Source organism: Symphodus melops (assembly GCF_947650265.1).
Source record: "Symphodus melops genome assembly, chromosome: 21".
NCBI classification, from domain to species: Eukaryota; Metazoa; Chordata; class Actinopteri; order Labriformes; family Labridae; genus Symphodus; species Symphodus melops.
Window position 1 is genome coordinate 6577375 of NC_136711.1, and position 27268 is coordinate 6604642.

Below are 27268 nucleotides of genomic sequence, written 5' to 3' on the forward strand. Positions count from 1 at the left end.
TTGAACAAAAAACTATTGGATAATAGATTAGCCTTCTTTTTTTCATCAAAGATAACCAACACAGACTGCTTTCAGCTTCTCCAATGAATCTTTGTGTTAGACTGTGTTAAAACAGTTGGCAGGTAAATTAATTTAAAAATGGCAATTTTGCTGCCTTATTCATAAGGCATGTAGCCCAGTTATAGTCAAGATTAGAATATCTATAATTAATTCAATTCAAATACCGGCATTAAACAAAAATATAAACTGTTGCTCATGAGCCCTGTTTCCACCAAGCAGTCCGGCTCGGTTCGTCTCGGTATGGTGCACATTTTGTGGCATTTCCATAGACTAATCCCGGGAAAGATTCCCAAATAACCGATCCGTACCGTCCCACTTTTTGGGACCCTTCTGTTGGGGTGCCAAGAATGTCGAGCCGAGCCGAAAAGGTGGAGCTAAATACTGCAGTTTGTTGATTGGGAGAAAGAATCTTTACTTCCCTTCACGTCGGAAAAAAAACTCCTCCGTGTTTAAACTGATTGTTTACGTCTGTATTTCTCCTCGCGGCACACAGCCTTCTCTGAAACAAAGCTTGACTGAGTATTTTAATAAAGAGTCACATGTCAGTGACAGAGTAGATGAACTGCTGGATGTCTTTCAGCGTTGGTCTCGTTTGTGTAGCGGTTTTCTCCTTTGTTGAATTAATTAGTTAGCGTTTAGCAGTTAGCTGCTATCATGTGATGCTATTTACATAGTGGCTATCGTCATCCGGCTACCAAATAGGTCCTGTGGAAACGCAAACAGGATCGGGCTTAATCGTACCAAACCATGCTTAGTTTTTCTTTTTTAATTAAATAAAAATAAAGTAAGAATTGCAATGCAAGAAATACATAAATATGGGTAGACATATATTGATTTCACAAGGAACACTTCAACAATAATAGTTCAACAAATATGAGTCATTTTGTCTCAAAGCTTGGAAAAGAAAAGATATGCTTGATTAAGGTTTGTCTTGCTTTTGCTTTCTCTTACTGAGTGCGTTTACATGGACTTGAGTATCCCGGTTATGATTGGGGTTTTAAGTATCCTGTTTTTGTATTTGTGCATGTAAACATTATATCCCGGTATAGAAACCCGGTTTTGCTACCTGGAGAATTGTGATAGAAAACAGGATACTGCAGCATGTATACGCCTTAACCCGGTTTCTGACAGCTGCCAACACCTACGCAGGCGGAGACTCAGCCAAGTGACGTACACGTAAAACAAACATGATGGCGCCAACGAGAGGGTCTTATTCTGGAGAGAGGAATAACTTTTATGTTTCACTAATAAAACATAAAATATAATTGAAGGTGGGCTATAATATAGAGCATAAGGGCAAAGTAAATATGGCCACACATCCTGGTGAGATCGCTTCTTTTTTATTCTGTTATAGCAGTGATCGTCCTTTGTTGAATTGCTTTTATTTACTTTGTGGATGGACTGAGTTTGTTTTGGATGAGCAAACGGCCATGTTGGTGGATGTTTTCCTTCTTTTTCTGTGGACTAAAAAGACAATTTTAACGGAACTTTCACAGATCATTTTGCATTTGTTTGGGACTTTCAATTTATTTTGGATTCATAAAGGGGTAAATTGAAGTGATATGTTTGTTACAAGCCACAGTGTTTTCATGTCTTTTATATTTCTAAATGTCCACTGTGTTGTGTTGTAAAAAATAAACACCATATGTGCCTGTGCAAAAAAGATGCAGTAATCAGAAACCGGGATGCTATTATTGATCATGTATACAGGAATATAAATAACCAGGTTTCTATGTGAGCATGTAAACGTAATATCCCGAATATGATCAAAACCGGGATAAGGCTCATAACCGGGATACTCAAGTCCATGTAAACGCACTCACTGTTTCATGACAATGAATTTACCTATGCACTCTGACCTTGGAACGTCTTAATTCATGCTGTTATGTAAGCCCATGTGGGATGGGCATATAAATGTCTGTATAACAAAATAATCTATTTCTGATATTCTATTTTCTCCACAAATATGCTAGCTTGGTTGTTTAGGCAACTTGAACTAGTCTAATTTTGATCAGGATAATAGAATTGGGTATCGTGTTTGGGTCCGAGCCTATCTGTTCTTTGGAGGAGAAGGCTGTTACAATCAATTAGTTGGATATACAATGATCTTTACAACAAGCATGCTAATGCCAGTATCTATAATGGTAGCAGAGGCAGAGCACAAGAGAAAGACAGGTGACTAAATACAAGGAATGAGAACACCTGCATCAAGAGGTGGTATAGATAGGAGATCTATAGGTATAGATCTAACAAACGCAGGGCATTCACCAAGTTGACTATGGGTTGTGACCAAGGTGAAACAATTTCAGGAATTGACAAGTTTTTTACCATACATTGCAAATAACCTAGGAATTTAATTTTATGCTGCAGACAAGTTGATTGAGAACAACCATCTGGCTTACTGTCAGTGTGCAATTAAAAAGCCAGTATCCGTGAAAGTGCACTTGGAATGGGAAACCTGCACGTGAAGGCACCATTGATGCTAAACCAAATAGGTTTTAGAGCGACATAAGCGGCCAAATTTACAACTTATTTTTCAGACAAGGCCATGCTTTTTTTTCACAAAGACAATGCCAAGCCACAGTCTAAATAAATTACACCAGCATGGCTCCAGTTAAAGAGTCTAGTGGTTAAACTAGCCTGCTTTAAGTCCTGACTTCGCCTTGCCTTTGCCTATTCTTTTATATTTTCCTTGAACCTTCCAATGTTTTAACCGAAAACCAAAATGTTTTTTTAAAATCTAACCCATCTGTTTTGTTGCCTAAACCGCTGCAGACATTTTGATTATGATAGATAATAAGGAGTCGTGTAGTCTACTTAGAGGTGCAATTTGCCTTGTCTGCGCCACAAGACCTTTAGCGATAACAACTATAACAACGCACAAAGCAGGTTTCCGCACTGCTGCAATGACCTAGTTTTCTCCCACTGGAAATAATGGTTTCATTAGTATGCATCTTAGGGAGATGTCTTATTCATCAAACTTGTAATGACCCCTTAACAATGAATATTACACCTGATTTTATTGCCTGTTGCTGTAGTTTAATTGTGAACATCCTTTTATTGGCCTTATTATCACTCAGTGGGTAAGTACCTGAATATCAGACATTACAGAGTTTCCCATCAATGGTCCTCTGGCATCCTGGCACTGGATATGTACCCTGAACTGGGAAAGGCAATGAGGTAGTAGCTTTATGATCTAGATATTACGAAAAGATTTGCACTGATAGACCCATACAGAAAAGAGAGATAAAATAAAACGTGGCTAAGGATGAAGCACAGGATTGCCCAACCTTGAAACCTCATGGTAATCTAAGTTATGCATAATACTCTAGGGTTGTTAAAACATTAAAGTAGGTGAACTGTGTTTCGTCTCTGCTTCTGAAGGACCTAAGTAAGCTACATACTGGTATCTCCTGAGTCTTTACCAAATATCTGCTTTATTTATTGTAGTTGTTGTTGTTAATCTGTTTGTCTCTAAACGTCTCTTTCATCTACAACTCTCTCTATCTTACTTACTAAGCCCAACAAGCGCATTGTTCATAGTGGTTTAATACTGGCTCTCTGTATTTAAAAAACTAGTATGGTTTAGACCTGGTCTTTTTGTTAAGAGTCTTTAGATTAAATATATGAGGAAATTGACACTATACAAATAAAATGTGATCGACTGTGCTGTTGTGAACATCCTGTTGTTTTGGGGCTGCTCAAGGTTTCTGCCTGTGTTTTCCTGCAGAGTTCTAAATGCTTGCTTGTAGTAGATTTTTGGGTTGTTGTGAGACGAATCTAGATTTCTGTATGACTAAAGTTTGATGACATTCAATTTTGAGGTTATTTGATTTATAGACCAATATGAAATTGACTATACTCACAGATATGCATAGAAAGAAATGTGCCCTGTTCCTGCTGACGGACAACAGAAGCTGTGGCAGAAGGATGGCATTAAAAGCCCGCAGGGGATGAAGTGTGATGAAAATGTCAGACCAAAAGCAGCAGGCTATGTTCTGTAACATGTTTAATCAAATTACTGTTTGTGTGCATTGTTGTGTGTGGGTGAATCTGGCTGTGCGTGTGACTGCTGCACTTTCCAACATGCACTACTATTTAATACCATTAATAGTGTATATTGCATTTTTCTTAATATGAATTAAATGTATAATAATGTTCTAATGTAGAATGTGTGTGTGTGTGTGTGTGTGTGTGTGTGTGTGTGTGTGTGTGTGTGTGTGTGTGTGTGTGTGTCGATGTTCTGAGTATAATGTGCCCATAGGTTTGTACTTACATCTTTCAGGAGCATGCATGGTTAGTTAATAGGAACGGAATATGTTTTTTTTATATATATATCTGCATTCACTCAGTGTTTGACAGATTCTGTAAAAAATTGAAGCAAGCGCTTGCCTACAATTTCAAGTTAAAAGGCTTTTATGGGACATTGAGTGTAAAATGTATTTTAACAACCAACCCAGAGGAGCATACAGGGAAGGAGACCGATGTTGCTTAGAAGACTGGTTACTCCAGCTTCTTGCTTTAAATTCATGATGTGCTTTGAAGTCATAAAGCAAAAGAAACCTTGCAGCTTGTTGGAATCTAGGACAATCACATTTACAAGCTACAAACATCTATTCCACTCCTGAGTTGGCCTCTGTTCATCAATCTGTCCCTGCACTCTTAAATCCTAATGGCCAGATTAATTGCTTTTCAAATGTGTTGCCTGTGTGTGTTTGTACTACTTCTTGTTTAAGCCTCCAGTGTTTCTGCAGGGTGAAGTTTGGCCACCTCTTTGTGTTTGTGTGCTGTTTTTGTGTTTGTTCTTGCATAACTCACCCAGCCACAACTATGAAGAAGTCCAAGCGGTTCCACGTGTCTCCAAGGTAACACTTCTTGCCAAAAATCCCCAGAGCCACCATCTTGATCACCATCTCAATCGCAAAGAACGCAAAGATGAAGTCATCAAAGTCCTGCACAAAAACACACAAAATATACAAGATAACATGATTATTTGACATAAACCAGTGACCCATAAGTAGAAGAAGATAAAATGTCTGAATATTGCTAAAGCTATTACATGTGAATTTACATAAATTATCCTATTTTTAATTAATCTACCAGAGTGTTCAGAGACACTGAACTCAACCCCACAAACTCCAACTGCTAGACGAAGTTTGGGGCGTCTCAAGACATCAGGATATTGAAGAGCCTTGATAGTCCAAAAAGGGTTAAATACTTAAATATGTATGAGATATTTCATCGGGTTTGTGTTAGTCTGCTGATAGCATTAAATTCCACTACAATTTATGAAAAAAAACGTTGATTGAGGTCTTTATTGTACTATTAAAATGAACAAAGTCATAATCGACGGCATGAATTATAATCAGTGAGCAAATAATTCTAATATTTAAAAGAACAAGTACAACACCATTTTCAAAGCGTTTTCGATGCTGTGTAAAATGTAAATCAAAACAGAATTATCAATACCTCTGCCATACTTAATTGAAAATAGCACAACAAAAAATCCAATGTGGAAACTGATAAATGTCATAGTTTTTGTAAAATAATATGTCCATATCAGATTTGATGCCACCAACATTTTTTTAAAGAAATTGAGGCAGTAAAAGCAAAAGACTGGAACACTTATGAGAAAAACATAACATCTGAGTTAAAAAGGTTAATCAATAACAGCCTAGTAAAATGATTGGGTATAAAAGAGCACCCAACACAAATGGAGCTTAGCGTAAGTTCAGACAGGAAGACTGGTGTTATTCTTTCATTCATTCACCTCTTCATTCATTCTTAAACCACACCCCCTACTACCACCTGCATCTCTCTCTGGTAAGCAGCTGATCATGGGCGTGTATCATCCTGGAAATAACCAACCAGACTCTGCCACGAACTTTCTCTACCAATCAATGGCTTGCTGTCAATAGTTTAAAAAACTCTCTCTCTTCCAGTCATCCTGTAGCTGCAGGCATACGCCGCAATACGCTCTTCGTGCTGAATTTGCGGGCAGCGAGAGACGCTGCCTAAATCAGATTCAACTCAAAAGGAGAAAGTCATCTCCACTCGAATGACCTCAGCCCCATGGGCAATGGCAGGAAACGCAGGACCAGGAAGCAACCTGATCATCCAAAATCTGTGAAGTTCGGTAATTACCTCAAAGCTGCATCATGTCTCTCTCAGTCGCTTAAATTTCATTTCTCAGTGACGGCATTCTCACTCAAAATACAGCCTGCTTCAAGAATAATGTTCATGTTGCATTTAATCCACGCAGCTGCTGGCCTCCACTGCTCGGTGTCACAGGCAGAGAAAAACATCATGTTTTACAGCGGTCTCAGGCACATCCTTGTTAACTTTTATTTCGTAAGGAAGCGGGCATCATGGCTGACCCAACTAAACTTGTTTATGTCACAATAACTTGAAAAAACACAATTACTGTGTCGGGCTAATCCTTTAACCGTGGTTAACTAATCAAAACTGTTTATATGCATTAATCGGTTCATTCACGACCCGGCTCCTTACGCAATTCACGTGTGTGACAGCGCAGGTGATCAGCCTGCATACTCAGGAATGCCCGGTTACAACGAGCTGCAGCCACAGCGCATATTCCTTCTGTTGTTCTCATCAGCTGAGAAAGACTAGTTTCTTTTAATGTTAATTTCTCACACAGTGTCACGTCATTCAGTCACTCGGCCCAATAAGTCGTGTATGAAATTCTGCTAGATCGGCTGATCAATCTGCTCATCAGTTAATTGCTCAGCTTCACGTGCGTCGGGGCTCGTGGCATCAATCACAAATGCATTCCTCTCTCGTTTTAAACGATTTTCAATTATTTAAATAAACGGTCGGAGTAGTGAACTAAGGGCATCTTAGCCGTAGGAATAATCATATCAATAAGTTAATTCTAAGTTAATACAATAAGCGTAATTCTCGTGAACCAATTTTCATGCTCTATTCCTTTAACCATTTAAACTCAGATCTGTCAGAAAAGCTCTTTAGAAATCCCCTTCAATCACTGCACAACGGGATTTGTCCTCAGGTGTTTGACTTTTCGTTTACTCAGGGTGTTATTAATTTATTTATAGCACGGATGCCGGTCATTCAAGAATATGTTTCCAGCATGAACAGGCTAGTAGTCCATTTTTATTTTTTTTGTTTTTTATCTATGCCTGGGTATATTCAACATATTGCTGTGTCTTTTCAAAGTTCATCAGATTTAGTCATACTAGGGCGGCATAAATACTTGTGAGGATTTGCATTATGACGTCTGGAATTAATTCATATTTAATCAATTATGAGTAATATGTTTTATCTAACAAGCCATACTTGGCATGATCATTTACCTCATTTGTCACCCAAATTAAATCTGATTTCAAGTTACGGAACATGTATTCGAATACATGTTGCTAAAGGAGGGTCAAACTTGACGCAGCTTGACTAGTTCATGCAAACACTATCAATTAGAATGGACTTTGAATGGGATATGCTGAAATACTTCAAAACGTAAATGCAGATAAAATGTAAATACCGACAAAGAAGTCTCTACAGACTTTCAAGTGCTTCGTTCAGAGGAAGGATGGTCGCTCTGATCCACTAGATGTCGCCATCGGGCATTAGCATGAATCCAAAACAACTCAAACTGCATCGTCACATTAACAGGCTAACGGTTGCACCCGAGTAGGCTTATAGCCCCACTTTGCATAATTCTATACATTACCATAATCTTAAATGTTACAAGACATTCAAATTAATGGCGAGCGTAGTGTTTTTCTGTCTATAAATCTGCATCTTAACACTTCAGGGAGATTAAACATGTACCACCGCTGATCCAAGTTTTTTGATACGATAAACTAAAGACGTTGAAAACCGGGGAAAGTCTGTTAACAGAGGAGATGTTCAACATTACAAGGACATGAAAAACAGTGCAGAGCAGCTCAACATGTATGAATATCAGCGTGTTCACAAACAACTGTGTTTATTAACTACTACATGCACAAAGGGACTAGCGGCTGGGCAGCCCTCGTAAACCAAATGTAGATCCTGTAATTACAGCTCAGTCATCGTCAGAGATAGCGGGACTCGGGCGTCACTCTCTTGGAGGACAGCAAGACTAAGAGAGACAAGTACACAGGATATACTCGATCTCTGCTATATGCACTCTAAAAAATGTTCTAATTCAGTCTTTAAACCAGGTAATAGCCAGATATCACGGTAATTCAAATCAGCACCACAGGTGGCGCTGTTGTGTTATAATTGAATGTCATTTCACTCTGGCAGTTGTCCGGCTGGCAGGTAAACCCGTGAGAGCTCTCTCTAATTCAGCAATGAGTCCGCACAGAGTAGTTTACTACTGCTAAAGTATAAGTGATTTAGCATGGGTAATTTAGATGGTGATGATAATCATAGATTAAAGCGCACATGGAGTTCTCACTATATTGTCAGTCAACGAGGTGTGGCTAACCAGCCATATAGGATTCTGCTCCCAGCTGTGGCTTCTCCACACATACCAACCAGCAGCTCAATCGACCTGCATCACAATTATAAGCGTTGCAAGTACGAACAGTAGGTGATTGTCCAGTTAAGGCACACTATTTGGCGCGTGGTCAGAAGCAACTTCCGCAGACCGATGGACTCATGCAAGAATATGTAGATAGATAGATAGATACTTTATTGATGCCGAAGGAAATCAGAGATCACTAACTTACTATTTAAGCAAAAGGTACTTTAGCCCCTTCATACTAGTCATGGTACTTTGAACTCATTCAGCGGGTCGCATTACAATCGTGTCTCTTTAACATCAATTCCAGCGGACTGTCTACTCATAAAGTCAATGCTAAACCTTCATCTTATTTCAGTGCATCCCTATAGGTTTTGGGGGGAACTGCACTCTGCATCGGCATGGTAGTCTACAGGCCATTTACATTTAGGTTAATCGGAACGCAAATCGGATGACTCGGTGGGTCTGCACATTATGAAAATTCTGTCTCAGCTTCAGCATGGACTGCAGATTTGTAAACTGTCCAAGTAAACGCTTGTTGATGAACTCGTCTGTTTTGTCATAAATCGGTTACAATTATTCAGTTGTACACGGCATCCTAATCGTTCAGTCGCAACAGCAACAAGAACTCAGTCATCATGGCAGCAGGACGGTCATTCATTGCTATAAGTCATGTCCAATACAATCCTAATCATCCATCATAAAACTGAAATTCCATATCTTGGTCTTCAATTCGTTCAGACCTTCCTGGACCTGCAAACTTCGTCAGCAGTTACATGTGTACCAAGGATGCTGCTAATAATGCTAACATGGTTTGCTTTTTGCAGCATTTCAACCTGGTCATCACAGGTTCCTGAGCATCAAGATCCTATTTTTAAGCATCTTGTATTTCTTTATTCTACATCATTAACGATTACAAATGTTTCATAATCACTTCTTCATGACTTTAACATTCTACAGCTATTTTTTCCACGCATGTTGCCATGGTAGCACCTAAAAGAATTTCTGAGTATGCTGCCTCGCTCATGAAGCTCTGGTTAGCTTGCTTGCGCTGGCTGATTGAATCACATTGCACCAAGGTCAACTAAACTTATTTCATACCGGCGACGTGTTACATCAATCACAAGCCATAAATAAGATAGTGTGATGGACACAGCCACACATTAAAAGGTTGTAGGCCACACAACATTGCACTCACATGGTAGTTGCAAACATTTCGAATAAAGAACACAAGTTATTTCTTTTAGCTGAGCATGTTTATTAAAGCCTTTGATTTAAGTACACACATTCAACTTATTTAGTCATTGTTTGTTTATAAAGTAAAGTGGTCGAAATTCATTTCTCTTTTCCTTTTGAGTTACCTGGCTGGTGTGCTCGCCTTCCTGGTTGAGCAAAGGATGAGGCTGAGGGTGGAGCTTGACTTTATGGAGGAGGACCATACCAAGTGCTGAAATATCAGGAGGGGGGATCAGGGTCCCTTGGGGTTAACTTTAAGTTATTTTGTTTGCCGTCCTCCCCTGTGTGTTGGTTTTGGTTCTGGTCAGCAGCTTTAAATATCCCCCTCAGTTCTCATTTTCTCAGGTCTGTTAGTTGAGTTCACACACTGTTTAGTTAGCACAAGCTTTCAGTAGAGTTATGTTATTTTGACCTCTTTTAACAAGTCATTTACTTATACACCCTGACAGTGTTTGTTTTGCCTTTGTTAAATAATATTTTTGAATAAAGAAACTTGTTTTTTGAACTTTTAACCTGTGTTCGCTTATCTTGACTGCTTGGTCCATGACCGATCAGCAGTCAATCCAAGTGTTCTTTTCTCCTCGACAACTCGGATGATGGTCTTCCCCTGACTTCCAGTCCTATATTCGTCCAGTTATCTGGCGGTTCGGTAAGCCAAAGATGACTAAAGTGCTATCAAATGGTAAGAAAAACATATAACTGGTGGTGGTGTATTTCATGGTGTTCTATAAGGTTAAGTCTAACTTCCTTCGTCAGCGGTCGCCAAACGGTCGCCAAGCCCTACGTGCCGGGCCACATGACTAAGGGCGGCTAGCAGTCTTCCAGGCCACGTGTCGGTCAACGGACCGAGATGCGCAGGTCGGATGGCGGCTGGTCAGTCCTCGTTTTCGTGTGGGCCACATGTCAGCGGTCGCTGAACCCTACATGCAGGTCACATGATTACAGGGCAGATTAGCAGTCATGCTGGCCACGTGTCGGCTCTGTCAGATCCAATACACGCCGGGCCAGATGGCTACAGGGTAGGCTTAAGAGTCATGCTGGGCCACACGTCAGCGGTCGCCGAACCCTACGTGCGGGCCACATGACTAAGGGCGGCTAGCAGTCTTCTAGGCCACGTGTCGGTCAACGGACCTAGATGCGCAGGTCGGATGGCGGCTGGTCAGTCCTCGTTTTTGTGCCGGACAACATGTCAGCGGTCGCTGAACCCTACATGCAGGTCACATGATTACAGGGCAGATTAGCAGTCATGCTGGCCACGTGTCGGGTCTGTCAGATCCATTACACGCCAGGCCAGATGGCTATAGGTCAGGTACAGTAGTCGTGCCAGGCTACTTGTCTGCGGCCGGCGAGCCCAACATGCGAGCCACACAACTATAGGGCAGCTTAAAAGGGTCATGCAAAGCCACGTCAGGTGAGAACCTAGACTGGCGCATGATCAGGTAAGTCACCATACAATAACTACACAGGGTGAATATTCTCTGATCGTATTTAACAATTACTCAATGTTCATCATCCAACTCATAAAAAATGTTTCCCACAGACTCCAGGCAGCCGTAAGGTAAAACCTATAATGATGATTCTACCTTTGTCTTTCTCACTTTATTTTGGGGGGCATCCTATCCCGCGTTGGCCTCACTACCCCTCAGAGCTCATGAAGTCGTCATGACGGAGTCTAGCCCCCAAAAGACTTTGCACATTTCATTCTACAATTGTTGCACATTTCATTGTAATAAATAATTGTTCATTCTTAATTAAGTCTCTCCTGATTGAAATGGAGCTTAGCGTAAGTTCAGACAGGAAGCCTGGTGTTATTCTTTCATTCATTCACCTCTTCATTCATTCTTAAACCACACCCCCTACTACTACCTGCATCTCTCTCTGGTAAGCAGCTGATCATGGGCGTGAATCATCCTGGAATTAACCAACCAGACTCTGCCACGAACTTTCTCTACCAATCAATTTCTTGCTGTCAATAGTTTAAACAACTCTCTCTCTTCCAGTCATCCTGTAGCTACAGGCATACGCCGCAACCCTCCTCCACCCCAGTCACCTCCTTCCAGCTCGGCAGAGTCCAGGCCCCGGCTGAAACCCACTCCTCTTCTCAGCCTCCATCCTTTTCACCACCACCAGTGTCTAGACTCCACAGGGGGGCATCCTATCCCGCTTCGGCCTCACTACCCCTCGGAGCTCATGAAGTCGTCATGACGGAGTCTAGCCCCCAAAAGACTTTTGTACATTTCATTCTACAATTGTTGCACATTTCATTGTAATAAATAATTGTTTATTCTTAATTAAGTCTCTCCTGATTGAATTAAAGATGGGGAGTGGTGGGTGGACACATCTGTGTTTTGACTACACTGGTAAATAATGCAATAATTTAGGATTTTTTTTTTTTTACGTAAGATTATACGAATAATCTGGGCTGTTCATTGTCTACAGCAAATACCAATAACATCACTAACAGAGTCAGAGAATCTCAAGAAATCTCCTTACCAAAGGCAAAACGCAAAACTAATTCAACAACCAAACAGTGGCATGAGAAACAGACACAATTCTGAGAGGAGAGAGCCAAGCCATCTGGCTTGTAATCAGTGCCATAAAAAGCCAGTATTGGTGACAGTATGGAGGTGCATTACTGCAAAAGGAACCTGCACGTGTGTGAAGGCATCATAGATGCTGAACCGTACATGCATATTTAAGAGCGGCATTTGCAGCTGAATAAATAACCATTTTATGGAGCAGCCATACTTGTCACCCATTGAAAATATTTGGAGAATGATAAAATGTAAAAAGGGGACACTTAACTGCTCAGCAGCTCACATCATCCATCCACCAATTTCATAATTACAGAAATTGATCTCCTCAATACCCAAACACTTAAAGACTGTGCTTAAAAGAAGAGGCAATGACACAGCTGCAAAACGAGGGGATGTCTAATCCCCGCTCATGGCCATCTTAAAATGTATCAACACTAAATATATCAACGATAATAATTATTTCTTTTGTGCTTAAGCTATTCATATTTCTTCTCTAGGGTCCAATTCAGTCATGTTTAATGTTTAAAAATAGCCTACCGAAGACTTTTTACATTCATGCTTTATTAAATTCAGCAGGAAACACCGATCCTGATGTTGGAACTGATGTTGGAGGTCAGACTCCCTGTTGAAGCAGAAAAGAGATAATATCCTCCTGGCATTTGCATCAAGTTTCTTGCTCAAGGACACTTAAGGCAGCTGCTCGCAGACAACACAGGATGTCAGGCCTAATGATGGTTTTGTACCCTGTTAGGCTGCTGCCCTCACAAAGACTCAAGTGACAAATGCCACCCGTTGCAGAGTAAACAATGTAATAACATGGAACAAGCCCCTGATTACATTAATCAGTATTCCTGCCCTCATTACTGCCTGACTGTCTCTATGACTGAGCTTCAGCTTTCCAAGTCATTATCAGACTGGTCTGAGGGAAAAACCAAGGGCGAGAAAATGAGGATAGAGGTTGAGGAGAAATTTGAGAGGGTAACTATAATTCTCAAAACATGAAAATCAATAAATACAATTAATAAGGCAGATGTGAAGGAAATTAGAAATGAGGAGGGAAATTTCCATTTCAAACTCAAAAAAACAAAAGAAATGTTCTGGAAGAAGATCAAGGCCGAGGACACCCACTGTTAGATGAGTCATCCAAACATGAACAGAAAAACGTATAAATATATCAAATCCTGTTAGCTTGGGCAGAAACTAGCTTCTTACTTCTCTAGAGTTGATGTGGAAAATGTAGATTCACATGGGAATTTAAAATGTGTGTGTGTGTGTATGGGGGGGGGGGGGGGGGGGTGTCTGGAGAACATATATGCATGCCTACAAAGCATAGGAGATTTTGCTCTACATATACGGTTGCACTTCTATTTTTGAGCATGCATTCTATCAGACAGTTGATTTAGTTTTCAAACAGAAGTACCACGCAGGTGGTGGTATTTCTTACAACTGACCACACATCACTCAATGATTTACACACCACTCATTTCTTCCACAGAGGCAGAGTAGGTTCAGAGAAGATTGTTTAGTGATGCAGAATCCTCTGAAGAAAAGGTAGAAAAAATTTGTTTAATCAAGAAATCATGGCAGTGGTCTAATTCATACACAACATGATTATCACTTTTACTAAATACACTTTTATATGCAGAATTACATGATGAATAAAACACTTATATGGATGTAATGTCACCTAAAAATATTTGCCTCTAACTCTTACACCATTTATTTTCGTCTTGGAAATGTCATAGTAAAAAAAAAAAAACATTAACCACTTGGTTGGGTACCCTAATTTCTGATTAATGTCAAGCTGCCTAATAGGCTAATTATATTTCTGTTTGCCATTAGGATTTTTTTTTTTTTTTTTCTAATGTGCCTTTGGTTGATCCTACTTCCCTTCCCACTTTCCAATTGTTTTGGGAATTGTTGAAGGCTAACATGGTTTTAAAAAGGGGAAATTAAGGTCTACAGGAAAGATAGCTCAAACATTGTTCTTGTATATGTATTCAGTGTTTACGACAAAGGTAATTTCACTGGAGAAAGGGGCGGAGCAAACAGAGTGGCTGGAGATGACATTGGCCACGCTAGAAATTTAACTGGCCATCCCATTGGCCACACCAAAATCCTGAACAATCATTGGCTATTTGCCTTATCAGAGGCACAACTTATGTTAAAAGTAACTGTTTAGGCTACTACAACTACTGCTAGGTGTCACATATCCCTTTGTTAGTAATTCAAATTCTTACTTCAGACCAACATCTTCTTTTTGATTCCTGAAAGAATGAATTGGACACTACTTAAATATTACCACACTGTTTTTCCCTTTCTGAAGTTAAAGAAAATACATACAGGTAAGTAAAATCTTGATTAAATGTTAGCAATTAAAGTGGGAATCATAAATGGAGATTGAAAGGGAAAATAAATTATGTATTTATTTATGTGCATGTGTGTGCACTTCACCCTTCAGGTCAACCCTGCATATATAGTATCAGTGCCCCGGTTGGGCCACCACAGTCAAACAAATCTGGCTCTGACACAGAGTGAAGAGCACATAGCAGGTAGGATATCAGGTGATGATCAATCCCTGTCAGATGATCACCACCTGATATCTTCTTCTAAATTAGAAGTTCTGTATGCCTTGACCTTGGGAGAGCGTGTGAAAAATATAAGTAACACCCATGACGCCAAATGTAACGAAAGTCAGATTGAGTTAGGGGATAAAATCCATGCGAATCTTGTGATATCCTTCTATACAAGTGTCTGACAAACAAAGAGGAATACTTTATACATGGAAATTACAACTCAATAACCTATCTCTCCTGTTTCAATTGTTTTCTGTAAACTTGCAATTTATTTTGGCTTGTTGTCATATATTTAGGTGATTTATTTTGTTCTTCAGAACTGAATGAAAGGTGCTTTACAAACAATGCATTATTACACAAGTAAAGTTGTTAACTGTTCCTGTGCTTTATGATCTATATCCTTGATAGAGTACAATACAAAATCAAATTAAGAAGGGAAGAAGGTTCTGACATCTTATTAAGGAGAGACAGGGAACCAGTTATTTACCCTTTACGGGTTATAGGAAGGGTCATGGGAATACGCCAGCCCTATGTAAAGTCCAGTGTTTAGTTGCCTTAGAAGGGCTTGTGCCTCAGTTCCACTGGGACTACGTTGCAGGGAGTATGGCGTGCTGGAGCTAATGCTTCAATCCGTCCATGTCTTGTGTTAGTAAATTAGAAACTGTGTTTTTATTCTCCACACAAAGTCAATAAAATTTCTGTTTTTTTGAGTTTATTTTAGATTTGTTTTCCAGACTCTATTTACTGTAGAGATAGGATAGTGGACAGAGTCAGAATTTTGGGAACGCGGGCGCCTGGAAAGACCAGGAAAGCCAGGAAAGCCACAGGCCAGATCGTATCCCAGGCCACCACAGCCTCTGTATATGATGTGTGCACACCAACAACTATCCCACCAGAATCCTGCGTCAATACAATTTCCCATTTGTTGACATTTACATTGTTAAAGCTTTTAGAGATCCTCTTTGAGACATCCATGTATAAAATCTTAAGGCAGAGCCAGGGCAAAGGACTGTCAGGTTTGGGCAGCTAATGATTATATCCAGGCTTTGCTTGGATGGAGTTCTGTTGGCATCATAATATGGCAATTTGCAGCAAAATGTGAAGTGGCTTCAATAAGGTTGATTTTGTTCTCTTTACCAAAATAACAGTGGATTCCTCCAGCAAAGGTAGATAGAGAGTATGTTTTCCAAGAGTTTGGTCATCTTGGGATGTAGTTTAGGAGTAAGGGTGCAAACAAAAATGGTGCAGAGATGGACAGGCAGATTGGTGCACTGTCAGCAGTAATGTAGTTAATTATATTTAAAAGGGTTACACCTGCAGGCGCTTCCTTTTGAAGGTTTTTCAGGCAGTTCTATCTGAGATTGACGTCTAGATGGAGCAAAAATCTGCTGTAGGGGTTATATTGGTCGGCTAAAGAAGACCTTTGTTGTTTCCCAGGAGACACTATAAAATGTAGTTTGGGTGAGGGATCACTTCAATACTGTGCTTAGCATCTAGTTACCATGGCCTGACTCAAGAAAAAAAATGGAATAGAATGGATGGATAAATGTGAAAAGATAAAAGATCAAATACAGCTTTGTTTTGTTTTGTGACCTATATACATATTTGAATGATTTCTGTCTTTACGAATTTAAAAGACAAAAAGGAACCACATTCACCTGTTAACAATTAGCTCTTTGAACGAACAACTGACATTGTTACAGTATAAAATGGATGGCCAAAAAGAGCTCACATCGTTTGAAACACTGTTGAGGAAAAAAAAATTCAATTCATGCTGAGTGCAAAAATGACTTCTTTGCATCCCCCTCTGGGACATGATAGTTTCTCTTTTTTCCCTTTAGTTTAATGAAGGAGCTGCTTGTCATATCTCTGTTGGGGAGTAATTAATCATCAATTATGCATTCGCTAAAACCTGCATGCCCGCAGAGCCCATAATGTAAGGAAGCCCCTTAAGACTTAAAATGATTGGGACCATATCTATATTGTCAAATCGTCAACGCAAACAAACTCTACACACAGCTTGAAATCAAATTCATCTAAGTCAACAAGACATGCCGCCCTGAGGCATTCCCAGAGGAGCGTACTCATGTAGCACACAGCAGCTCAACATCTGCAATCAGGATACATTGATTCCCTCAAACGTATTACTTGCATCAGTGGAGCGTGAAACATGTTTTGTGATTCTAATGAACACATATTTAATATCTAAAATACAAGAAAGGCTAGATAGTTGTACCACGTCAATCACAGGCTCAGGTCTCTAAGGCTTTCTGACATTGATGACACTAAGCTGACTATTTACCGAAATGGAAATGTGTGTGTCTGTGTATCTAGTCGCCATGGTTCACTGATGATTCGACCATTGGGTGACTATAAAGGCAAACACACACACATGCCAGTCTTAGAGGGAATAGACACAGTGACCCATTCTGAATGGCTCACTGCTCACACAATCCCTAATTGATACCCTCCACTGCTTACACTATCTGATAGACTTACAGAGGAAAAAAATAGTTAAACTCCACTGGAAAATCTTACAGCAAATTTTAGAATGTCTGCAAAGAATAATGAGATTTCTGCATAATATGAAAACAAAAATGCAAAGTTAATTATGCTATATCATTCAGTCTAATCCTAGCTCTGACAAGCCGAATGAAATTGCTTTTCATTTGCTGTGACAGTCACAAAAGTGTGAAATAGGAAACCAAATGAAAGCAAAGATCTTGTAGTGAGTCTATCCAAAACTCTTCGTAACTTTGAGAGATGATTCTGAAATTAAAAAGGTAGATTTTAGTTATCAATCAGATAATTTTGCAAGCTGAAAACCGTTGCATATACAGTAATGTCTCCCTCTGTTTGCAGGTGTAGTTTTAACCATTTTTTTTTAGTCCTGGTTTAGCACTGCATCTACCAAAAATCATTTGTCAATGGAATACTGCTGGCACTACTGTTAAGTATTTTTCTTTTGTTTTTGTGTGGGTGGCAGGTAATGCTGCACATGCTCCTATGTTTATTCCAAACAAACCAGTTGCTGCTGCCAGAAATGGAAAAGCCTTTGCTTCCTGTGCACCAGACAAACCCTGTAAAGACTTACCAGACATAAACGGTTAGGCAGAAGCATTTGCAATTATTAAAGGGACAAATTATAAACTGTGGCTAGAGAATTAATATTGTAACAAAGTGACAAACCCTGCCAGGGAGATCATAGGTTTTACTCTTGAACTTTACTTGCCAGCACAAACTTACCATCTGAAGTAACTAATATAATTCATACATATTCATACTCCACTGACAAAGCAATTCAGGGTCAACTGTGCCAACTGAGCCACAGCTGCCCCTGTGCATTAGGAGGATATCCAAACCCTCTATCTGAAAGTAGTGAACGTGTAAAGTAGGAATCAACGGGGGGGGGTCCCTTAGCTCTTGCAGCTACATAATGATGTATCCTTGGGGCAAGACCTAAACCTCAAGCGGCTTCGTCGGCAGGGTATGCATATGTAAGTATGGATGAGTTATTACTAATGGCCAGGGTACATAGCAGCCTCTGCCATTACTTTGTGGATGTGGTGTGAATGGGTGTAAGCTACACAAGTTAAAGTCCATTGACCGTTTACACCCAAAAAGTTGCAGTTGTCTGCACATTTACTCAGTTGATTTTAACCACAGATCATTTTATTTATTTTAAAGTCATGCAGAGGCATAACACCAAAGCGCAGCTGTTTGAACTCACTCTGGTTTAACCAGGTGAAACATACTGCAAAGTAACTGAGGACTGGCAGTCATACAACATATCACTGTTGAACGCAGTATGCATAATGATTGAGAGAGTAGTATGTAGTTTGCGTTTTCGAAAACAGCCATAGCTTAATGGTGGTGTTTCTACTAAACTATGAAAAGATTAATTTTCTAAACGTTACATAGCTTCTTTTGTAATACCTGTGGGGTTTCTACCCAATATTTGTATTTTAACTTCACCTCATTTTAACTCTGGGATTTCCTCCCTGGGTTACAAAAACTTGTCTCAACAGATGGCTTTTTGCTCCACTAACTGTGTGTGGCTGTTAGTTATATTGTTTATGAACGATACACTCTTATTAATAGTTATTAGGATAGAAATGGCACAGTGTTGCTCAAATGACTGTAGAATGGCACATTTAAATGTGGCCAAGCATCACTGATGCACAGAGATACATTTTGGTCTACAGCGTAGTAAGGGGTGTATTTCACCCCCTGCTTGTGTGTTGTAAATTATGAAACTATGGTGATTCATTTCCACAGGTTTAAGAGGGCAAATCAGGCCCCGAGTGTTAGTTTTTATGAACTTACCAATGTTGGAGAAACTGACTGAGTACAGCACCCTTTAAATTGCAATAACATATTTCACACTTGACCTTAGCCGATAGGGTTTTTGGTTATCATCTCTCCACCATTTTAGCCTAGTTTATAACATCAAGTGTTTAGCTCTATAGAACTTGAGTTCTTCAGAAGTCCTTCACCCAACACATACAATATCTTCAGCATGCCTTCCTACCACCACCAACACAACCATTACTGTCTATAATCATTTGGGGAAGAAGAATGGGTTTTACCTGTACTTCTTGTCCATTTGTATACTCTTGATAAATAAATGGTTCAGAAACAAAAAGGTTCAATGGCCAAAGACTCTTAGAACTCCCATCATTTATAACTTATATGACCAAAGAATATACAGTAAGTGTCCTGTGAAGTGCCCTTGATACAATTATCACATTCATGATAGATCCTTCAAAGATGGTGGCAAGCGATAAACCCATTCCAAGCTATAAATCACAACTTTAGAAATATGCAGTTGATGTCATATACTGTATGTGGTATTTTTCCATCTGTACAGTGGTCAAAAACAGAGGCTGCTTAACCAGGATGGATGTCTTTTTTTGGGATCCTCAGAGACATTTTATGTAAATCAGAAACAGTGAGATGCACACTTAAGTATTTTGCCTTCTGCCATCATTATCTGCTCTTCCACTCTTGTATAAGTTGAATAGGATTTCTACTTTTAAAAAAAAGTGTAACATTTCGCTCTCATTTCTCTCCTGTATTCCAATGACTCCAATATGTCTCCTCTTTATCTCCCTCTTATCTTCTTCTCTCACTGGCTCATTCCTTTCCTCTGATTATGCCTCAAACGTGATCTTACAGATGTGTAGGCAGAAGTGCCAGTGTGCGAGGATGCTGGTACACTCAGAGCATACATGCTTGTGTGTATTTCATTTTTCATGTGAAAGCTGATCAGATTGTTTTGTATGACTTACTGCTTCACTTTGTCTATGTTGTACATACGTATAATTAAACTTAATGCAGACACATGAAACATTCAGCAGATAGCTTCTCTCTCTCTCTCTCTCTCTCTCTCTCTCTCTCTCTCTCTCTCTCTCTTTGTGTTTAAAATATTGCTTGACACCACATGCACACCAAACAGTCCTGTGCTTCTCACATTCCCTGAGATCATGTGTAAACACATGTGTCCACCAGGCACATGTTAGCGTGCTCTGTGTCATGTTATCAATGCCTCAAGTAAGTGTCAACCTGACACGCCCTTTCATCATCCCCTGAACAGAGCCTTTATGTACTAAGTGCACTTAATCACTACTGCTGAGTGCACTCAAAACACTCCTAATGACTCGTCTTGACTCACTCAATAACCTTAAGTGTCAAAGCAGTTATTACATACTGTACAGTATGGCCCCGAAGTGTAAAGTGCCACAGCTATACTGATGAATAGTAAAGAAAAGCAGATTGGAATCATTCTTGTAAAGGATTCAAATTAGTATATTTTATTGATGAATACTGAGCACTCAGGGAAACCATAAACAATCACAAATAAACTAACCAATAAAGCCTTTAGTTAGAAATGTTAAACCTGCTATAATGGTGAAATGAAACATTGCTTTTGCTGCTGACATGAATGCATTGACTTCTGCACAGGAAAGGATTTCTGTACACTTAACAAAATATCCATAGGGTTTCATAAAAAAAGAAAGATTCCATGTCTTCTATTCGAATGAAACAGGTGCCATCAATTCTGTGAAAACATCTCTCCTAAAAATAAATATAGCCACTATTTATGCTAATTCTACCTGTCACAAGTCTGAGTGCTATTATCACAGAGGCTGGATGCTTCCACAAAAATGGATTCAGTCAGACAGGCATGTGAGCAGCCACAAGTGCTGGTGAATGAGTTGTATGATTCATGGGGTGAGGACAATAGGGTTGGGTAACCATAATCTGCCATTCAGTTGAGTTCAACTCCTGCAGGTGGAGGGAGATAATATTGTGTGCCACTATATTCAGCTCAATCACAAGCTTTCAAAGCAGACGTTCTGGTGCTTTTTCCTCCTGAAACCAGACATAATTGTTATGCCTGTTTTAAGATTGGGAGCACATTCCCCATAAAATATAAACAAATTATTTGATTTGATTAAATTTTTTTGTGATATGAAGTTGTGATCATTTTGTTATACGAGTGTTTATATGTCACAGATTATGCTTTAAACAGTCACACTCCCATTCATACAGTAAGTCTACAACAGCAGGTACAACACACTTAGCATTCTGTTGGTTATTAGTGCTGAAGGAGATACCGGCTACGGCCAAAGTGTTTCCCTGAAATTGTTTTTCTGTAAGTTATTAAACAAAATTATATTGGTAAAGTATCAGAGCAGAGTTTTCATCACAAGACAGTTGATCATGACTAGATGATTAGCCAGCCCTCAGTTCAGCTATGAAGCCTTCTGCCTTGCTATAGCACTATGTGGCAGCTTCTTATTTCATATTGCTATTCAGGAGTTTGAGACTCCTGTGAATTTTCATGTACAGTATATCCCTATTAAAATAGCTAGATGTTACTGCTAATACTACACATGCTTTTATCATTGTTGCTGACATTCAATGTTGCTGTTGTTGCTCTGTCACGCCTCTATCCCACTTTCAAAGCCGAACACAGTTTCAGCAGATGACTGTTCATTATGAGTCTGGTTTTGCTCAAAGTTTCTCCTTGCTACTATAATGCTAAATGATGATAGTGCTCATTGTGGATTAACGCCTTGGTAATTTTCTCCAGAAACACTTTATAAGATTTTCCATTTGATGGTTGTTACGGCCTAATACTTAATATGTCATGTAGGGGTGGCTGTGGCTTGGTTATAAGAGTTGGCATCTTTCAACCGAAAGGTTCGATTGTATGAATGTGTATGAATGGAATTAGTTACTTCCAATGGTCTCACAACATAGAGACCTCTGTCATCAGTGTGTGAATGTGTAGGTGTGACATGTGCTGTAAAAGGGCTTTGAGATGTCAGAAAACTAGAAAAGAGCTATATAAGCTAAAGTCCATTTAACATTTACCATGTGGACCAAAGTGATGCATTTTCCATTCTGATTGATGGCAACTGATTAACTTTTAAATACCTTCTAAAATATTTTTTATCAAATCAATGTAATTTAAAATCTACTTTGACCATCTAAAAAATCCTATGAGTCTGTAAATTAACTACAAAGTGTAAACAAAGCGTAAATATTGCGTCATTGTTGATAAGCCATGGGTCATCTCTCTTTCTAGCTTGGAGCTACATTGCAGTCTGCAACCATTATTGTAGCCAATAGCTGTGTCAGGAGATGAGGCCTCATTTAGCTTGCATATGGGTTGAGAGCCATTGAGAGGCCTGGCAGAACCCCCTCATTAGTACTTGTGCCCCCATGGCTCTGTTGAGAGCACAGTCCTGGTTTAAGAGTTTAGGGATATGTCCTGTACTGTGGCATTGATGTTAAGAGAATGTAGCTTTTGATGGAACAATTTGCCAACAGAAGACAAAGAATCCTGTTCAATTTATCAGTCTCTTTAGTTTCTCACTAGACTCCAAATGAAATGTCTCTTGTATGACATGCTTTGACTTGTTTGAGCTATACTGTATGTAGTAACCAGCCACCAACCACCATTATTTTGGAAATTATTTGCAAGACATTGCACCTTCCTACCAATAAGCTACCTATAGTTGCTTTGAAGGTGTGGTAAAATAAAAAGGGGTCAGATCGTGCTACAGCTGTACAGTGTGGGCAGCTGTGGATCTGCGGGCGTCTGTTGTCTCTCAACCGAAAGGTTGGGTGTTTGATCCTCAGGTCCTGCAGCCACTTTTGATGTGTCCTTGGGCAAGAATTTTAACTCCAAGTATCTCCTGCTGCTTTGAGTAATCAGAAGACTTGAAAAGCGCTTTACAAACTCAAATCCATTTAGTGCTAACAAAGGAGGTTTCCTCCCACCAAACAAGGACAAGTTTATTTAGATATATGTTAATGCTAAATTGCCCATAGGGTTCTCTGCTAATTTATCTCTATTTGTCAGCCTTGTGATTGACTAGCAACCTGTACATGAGATACCTTTACTCTGGCTCAATGACATCTTGACTCAGCTCCAGCCTGCTGCAACCCAAAACAAGATAGTGGATATTGATGTGGAATAGATGAAGATAAAACATAACCCAGGCTTATGATGATTAAGCACACTTTGCTTTTTTTTGTTACAGATTCTTTCAATAGAACAAGTACAAATAATTCCAGTTTAAATCTGAATCATGCTCTGTATGGGATACGCAGATAAGTCCATGACATAAACTAAACACTAATTCTAAACACATAGCCTAATTTTTACTACAGTGGAACCACTGAACAACGCAATCTACAATTTTAAAATGAGACATTGGAAAATATTTGTAATTCAGTTTGTAATGTGGTTTACTCAGAAAAAAATCAGAAGTTGTGAAATAGATAAAGATAAATCCTTCCATTGGCGATCTTATCCTTGTATGTCCAATGTACAATTGGTGAGGCCACCTCATAGTCTCAAGCACTGAAAGTTTCTTTTCTCTTATTACTCTTATTCCAAAAGAAGTAGATAAGATCATGAAAGAAGGTGAGGGGTAACGACAAGTTAAGTGTGTGATGGCCAGGATGAAAAAGAAGTCAGAGTCTGTGAAAGTGAGAAGACTTCAGCATCAGTTTGTGCCAGACGGCATGAGTGGGATCAAAGACAGGAAAGGGCATTCACATGTGTAGGTTATGTGCCTTTACGACCCCTCAACATATCGGTGGGGATAGAGTAATGGGGAGATTGAAATAGAGGAAGCGAAGAATTAATGAGAATGCATTTAACCTCTAGGCCGTACATTCATCTGTGCTCCATAGAGGAGACCCGCTGAATTAAATCACATCTCATATCCCTGAGCAGAACGATGGAAGGAGTTGATGGGCTCAGGCTGCCCTAGTAACAGCAGCAGTCTCTGCAATGCTTCTTCTCTTGCTTCTTTTACATCACAAAACTTGCCCATACTGCAAATACCCATTCCACCTTTCCCCTTTCCTGTTCATTCATACTGTATACTTTAATTTCTTCTCCTCTCCTTGTTGCCCCTCATTTAATCCCTCTCCTTTGCTTTCCTTCCTTGACTTGTTCCTGTCCTTTTGTTATTTACCCCTCCGCTGCTTTCCTCTTTTTCTATCCCTGTCTTCTCTAATTCTTTGTACTCTTCCTTCCCTTGCAGGATTAATCAATCTTAGATTTAATAAGTGAGCAGGTTTTAAATGTGAAAGTACAATCACATTTTTGAAAATCATTTCAGACCAGTATATGTTTCCAAAAACAGGATGTTTAAGACATAGGAAAGCATGTATAGATACATAGATATTCCATTTCTGAAAGAAACTGCTCAATTTCACTGAGTCAGTGGACAAGAACATAAGGGGAATTTGTTCTGATTCAATCCATTTGGGACCATTTGGAGAGCAAATGATCCCTTCAACCCAGATCTATTCCACCGCCTCTATCTGCTTGATTCTCTCATCTAACACAAAATAAATTATTTTCTATCCTCCGTGTTTGCATGACAACAATGCTGTTCCATTAGTGTCTGTCAGGTTAAAGGGGGTCCGTAAACTAATGGGAACGCCTCTCATAATGTTGTTTATTTTCCGTCTGAGATGGTACAATTGGAGGGAGCTGCAGAGGCCAGATATGCTGGATAATATTGTTTTAGTAGCTATCTGTTAGGGTGCTGGTTTAGAAAATTGTGTTTCATATCTTCCTGTTCACTACCTGATTGACTGTGTTAGAAACATGTGTGCTGTTTCCTGCTGCCACATAGGCTAGAACAGAATGATTTCGCTTTGTTGTTATCTATGATCTGCACTTTTTGACCATGTCCTCTAATGTCACATCAAACCACATGAATGTGTTTTTATCTCTAAAATGTGTTTGTTTTTATTCACCACTCATCCTGCAGGGCTCTTGTTGCAATGCACTTGTCTTATTTAATTAGGATCAAGAAAGATTAATAAATGCTTGTGATGGACGTGACCCTCTGTCATGTCTTGAAGTTATTTCTTTCAGCCAGACACACCAAACATAGTTTCAATGGAGAGTTAAAGCACTGGTTTAGAGTGAATCTATAAAATTAACTTGCTGAGCTGAATCCAATCAAGCATTGCACTGCCTATTTTCTGACGCCAAGCTTTTTATGAAAGAGCAACTTGCTGTGTGTTTGTATTGTTCCCTGGAGAGTAAATACCTGAATAAGTCACTGACCTATTTGACTTCTAGTCCACTGTATATATTGATAACGTTATAGCTTTTCCAGCAATAGCCAGAGATCATATATTCTCAAGATTGTTGTTTCCGAATAACTGTGAACGTTATCATCAACAAATGGGAGTCATCCTTGAATTCTTCAAAAATAAACTTCACAGAAAAACTATTACAAGCAATGGTTGCAACTGACTTGATGTTATCAACTCTAAAAGTGTTCAGACCACATATTAACAAATAAAGCACTTCATGTGGAGCTCCAAAACCAGTAAAAGGGAGTAATATCCTGTATGTAATGATGCCTTTATGTCAAACAAATGATATCACTTAAGTGACCTAAACTTGGTTGAAAGACAAAAGAAAAAGTTTTTATCAGACAAAGAGGGAAAACCAAAAAGTAATCAGTAACATTAATGTAACTGTAGGAGCCATCAATTCTATTATTTAAAAAAAAAAAAAAAACATTGAAGCCCACTTAAAATTAGCAATTGATATAATTATGACAATTCTACATGTGTTAAACTGTGTCAGGCTGGTAACTTAAAACCTGTGTTCATGATGGGTCTTTGTGGATATTATAACAACATGTAAGGTCTTCCCCTGCTATTTTGTAACATAATATAACAAAGAGTAAGGTCTTTTACCTGCTCTTTTGTTAAGAGTCTTGAGTGCTATAAATTGGCACTGAATAAAGATTGATTGGTAGATAGTCTTGATGTATTCTACTTAAAAAGTAATACATTAGTTTACAAATGGCTCAATAGGCAGCGTCATAGCTTACACTAGTTTATCTTCCAGATTACAAAAATGGCATTGTCTACACTTAACATGGGAAGAGTCAGAACAAAAAACAAACACAGATTCTTCCTGACCATCAACTTTCTGGCCAGAGAATGGTGTTGATTTGTTTCTCAGATATATAGTGACTCATATACTGATACATAATTAGCACCTGTGCCATGCTAACATATCAGACTATTCTCCAACTAAAGCAATTCATTTAAAGCATCAAAGTCAACCCTTTATTGCTGTCACTGGGATTAGAAAATAAAATCTACTGAATGTAAGAATGAAAACCTCTTATACAGTTTTCCATGAAAAAAAAGTAAAAACTCTTACCTGCAGGATCTTGCACCTCTCAGAGTCGCAGTCAATGTCCTCACAGGGATGGAACATACCCAGTGTTACACAGTTCAGCAGGATCACCAACATGGATGCTCGCTCGAACCATGTAGAGGTAATGAGTTAAGGAATGTGGCAAATAGAGGTGAACACAGTTTTAATAACAGCACATATCAAGTCAAAACCCTGCAGTGATGACAAGTAAGACGTAAAAGCATTTTCTCAGGCTTTCTTCAGGGACTTCATTATTAAGTGTTTAACTCAATTGACAGAGGTTCATGTTTATCGCCATTAAAGTTATCGATTTCATAGTTTAACCCTGTTAACCAAAGGACTGTTTGCAAGATATGCTGAAAGATGTATTTAACAAAGGTTGCTGGATAGACACTTTAAAGACATTATACGAGTAATGAAAGACAACAGAGTCTGCTGAGCACCACCAACAGTTTCCACCACAAGTGTTTGATGGAACTATAAGTACACATACTTGAGTTCGGTACATGTGTAATTAAGTATAATCCAGAGAAGTGTTTTCCAACCTTAACCACCCTCCTTGTTTTTAAAAAATAAAAAAATAAACTTCCCCCCAGGACCCAAACCCAAATATATTACTGTAAAAAAAATACATCAATTAAAATTG

General features: G+C 39.2%; 1 protein-coding gene across 14 annotated transcripts in view; it reads right to left on the reverse strand.

The window, feature by feature from the left end:
- cacna1g (calcium channel, voltage-dependent, T type, alpha 1G subunit) overlaps positions 1-26809 on the reverse strand; it is a 166518-nt gene extending 139709 nt beyond the window's left edge. For 10 of the 14 annotated variants that reach the window (XM_079372658.1, XM_079372670.1, XM_079372669.1 and 7 more), the window contains exons 1-2: positions 26626-26802; positions 4879-5012 (exon numbers count right to left, since the gene is read on the reverse strand). In XM_079372658.1, coding sequence (XP_079228784.1) covers positions 4879-5012; positions 26626-26718 — 227 coding nt within the window. In that variant the 5' untranslated portion in view covers positions 26719-26802. Of the gene's footprint in view, positions 1-4878; positions 5013-26625 lie in introns of all 14 variants that reach the window. The other 4 variants (XM_079372662.1, XM_079372660.1, XM_079372659.1 and 1 more) reach the window with 2 other exon arrangements.
- Positions 26810-27268: the final 459 nt, after the last annotated feature.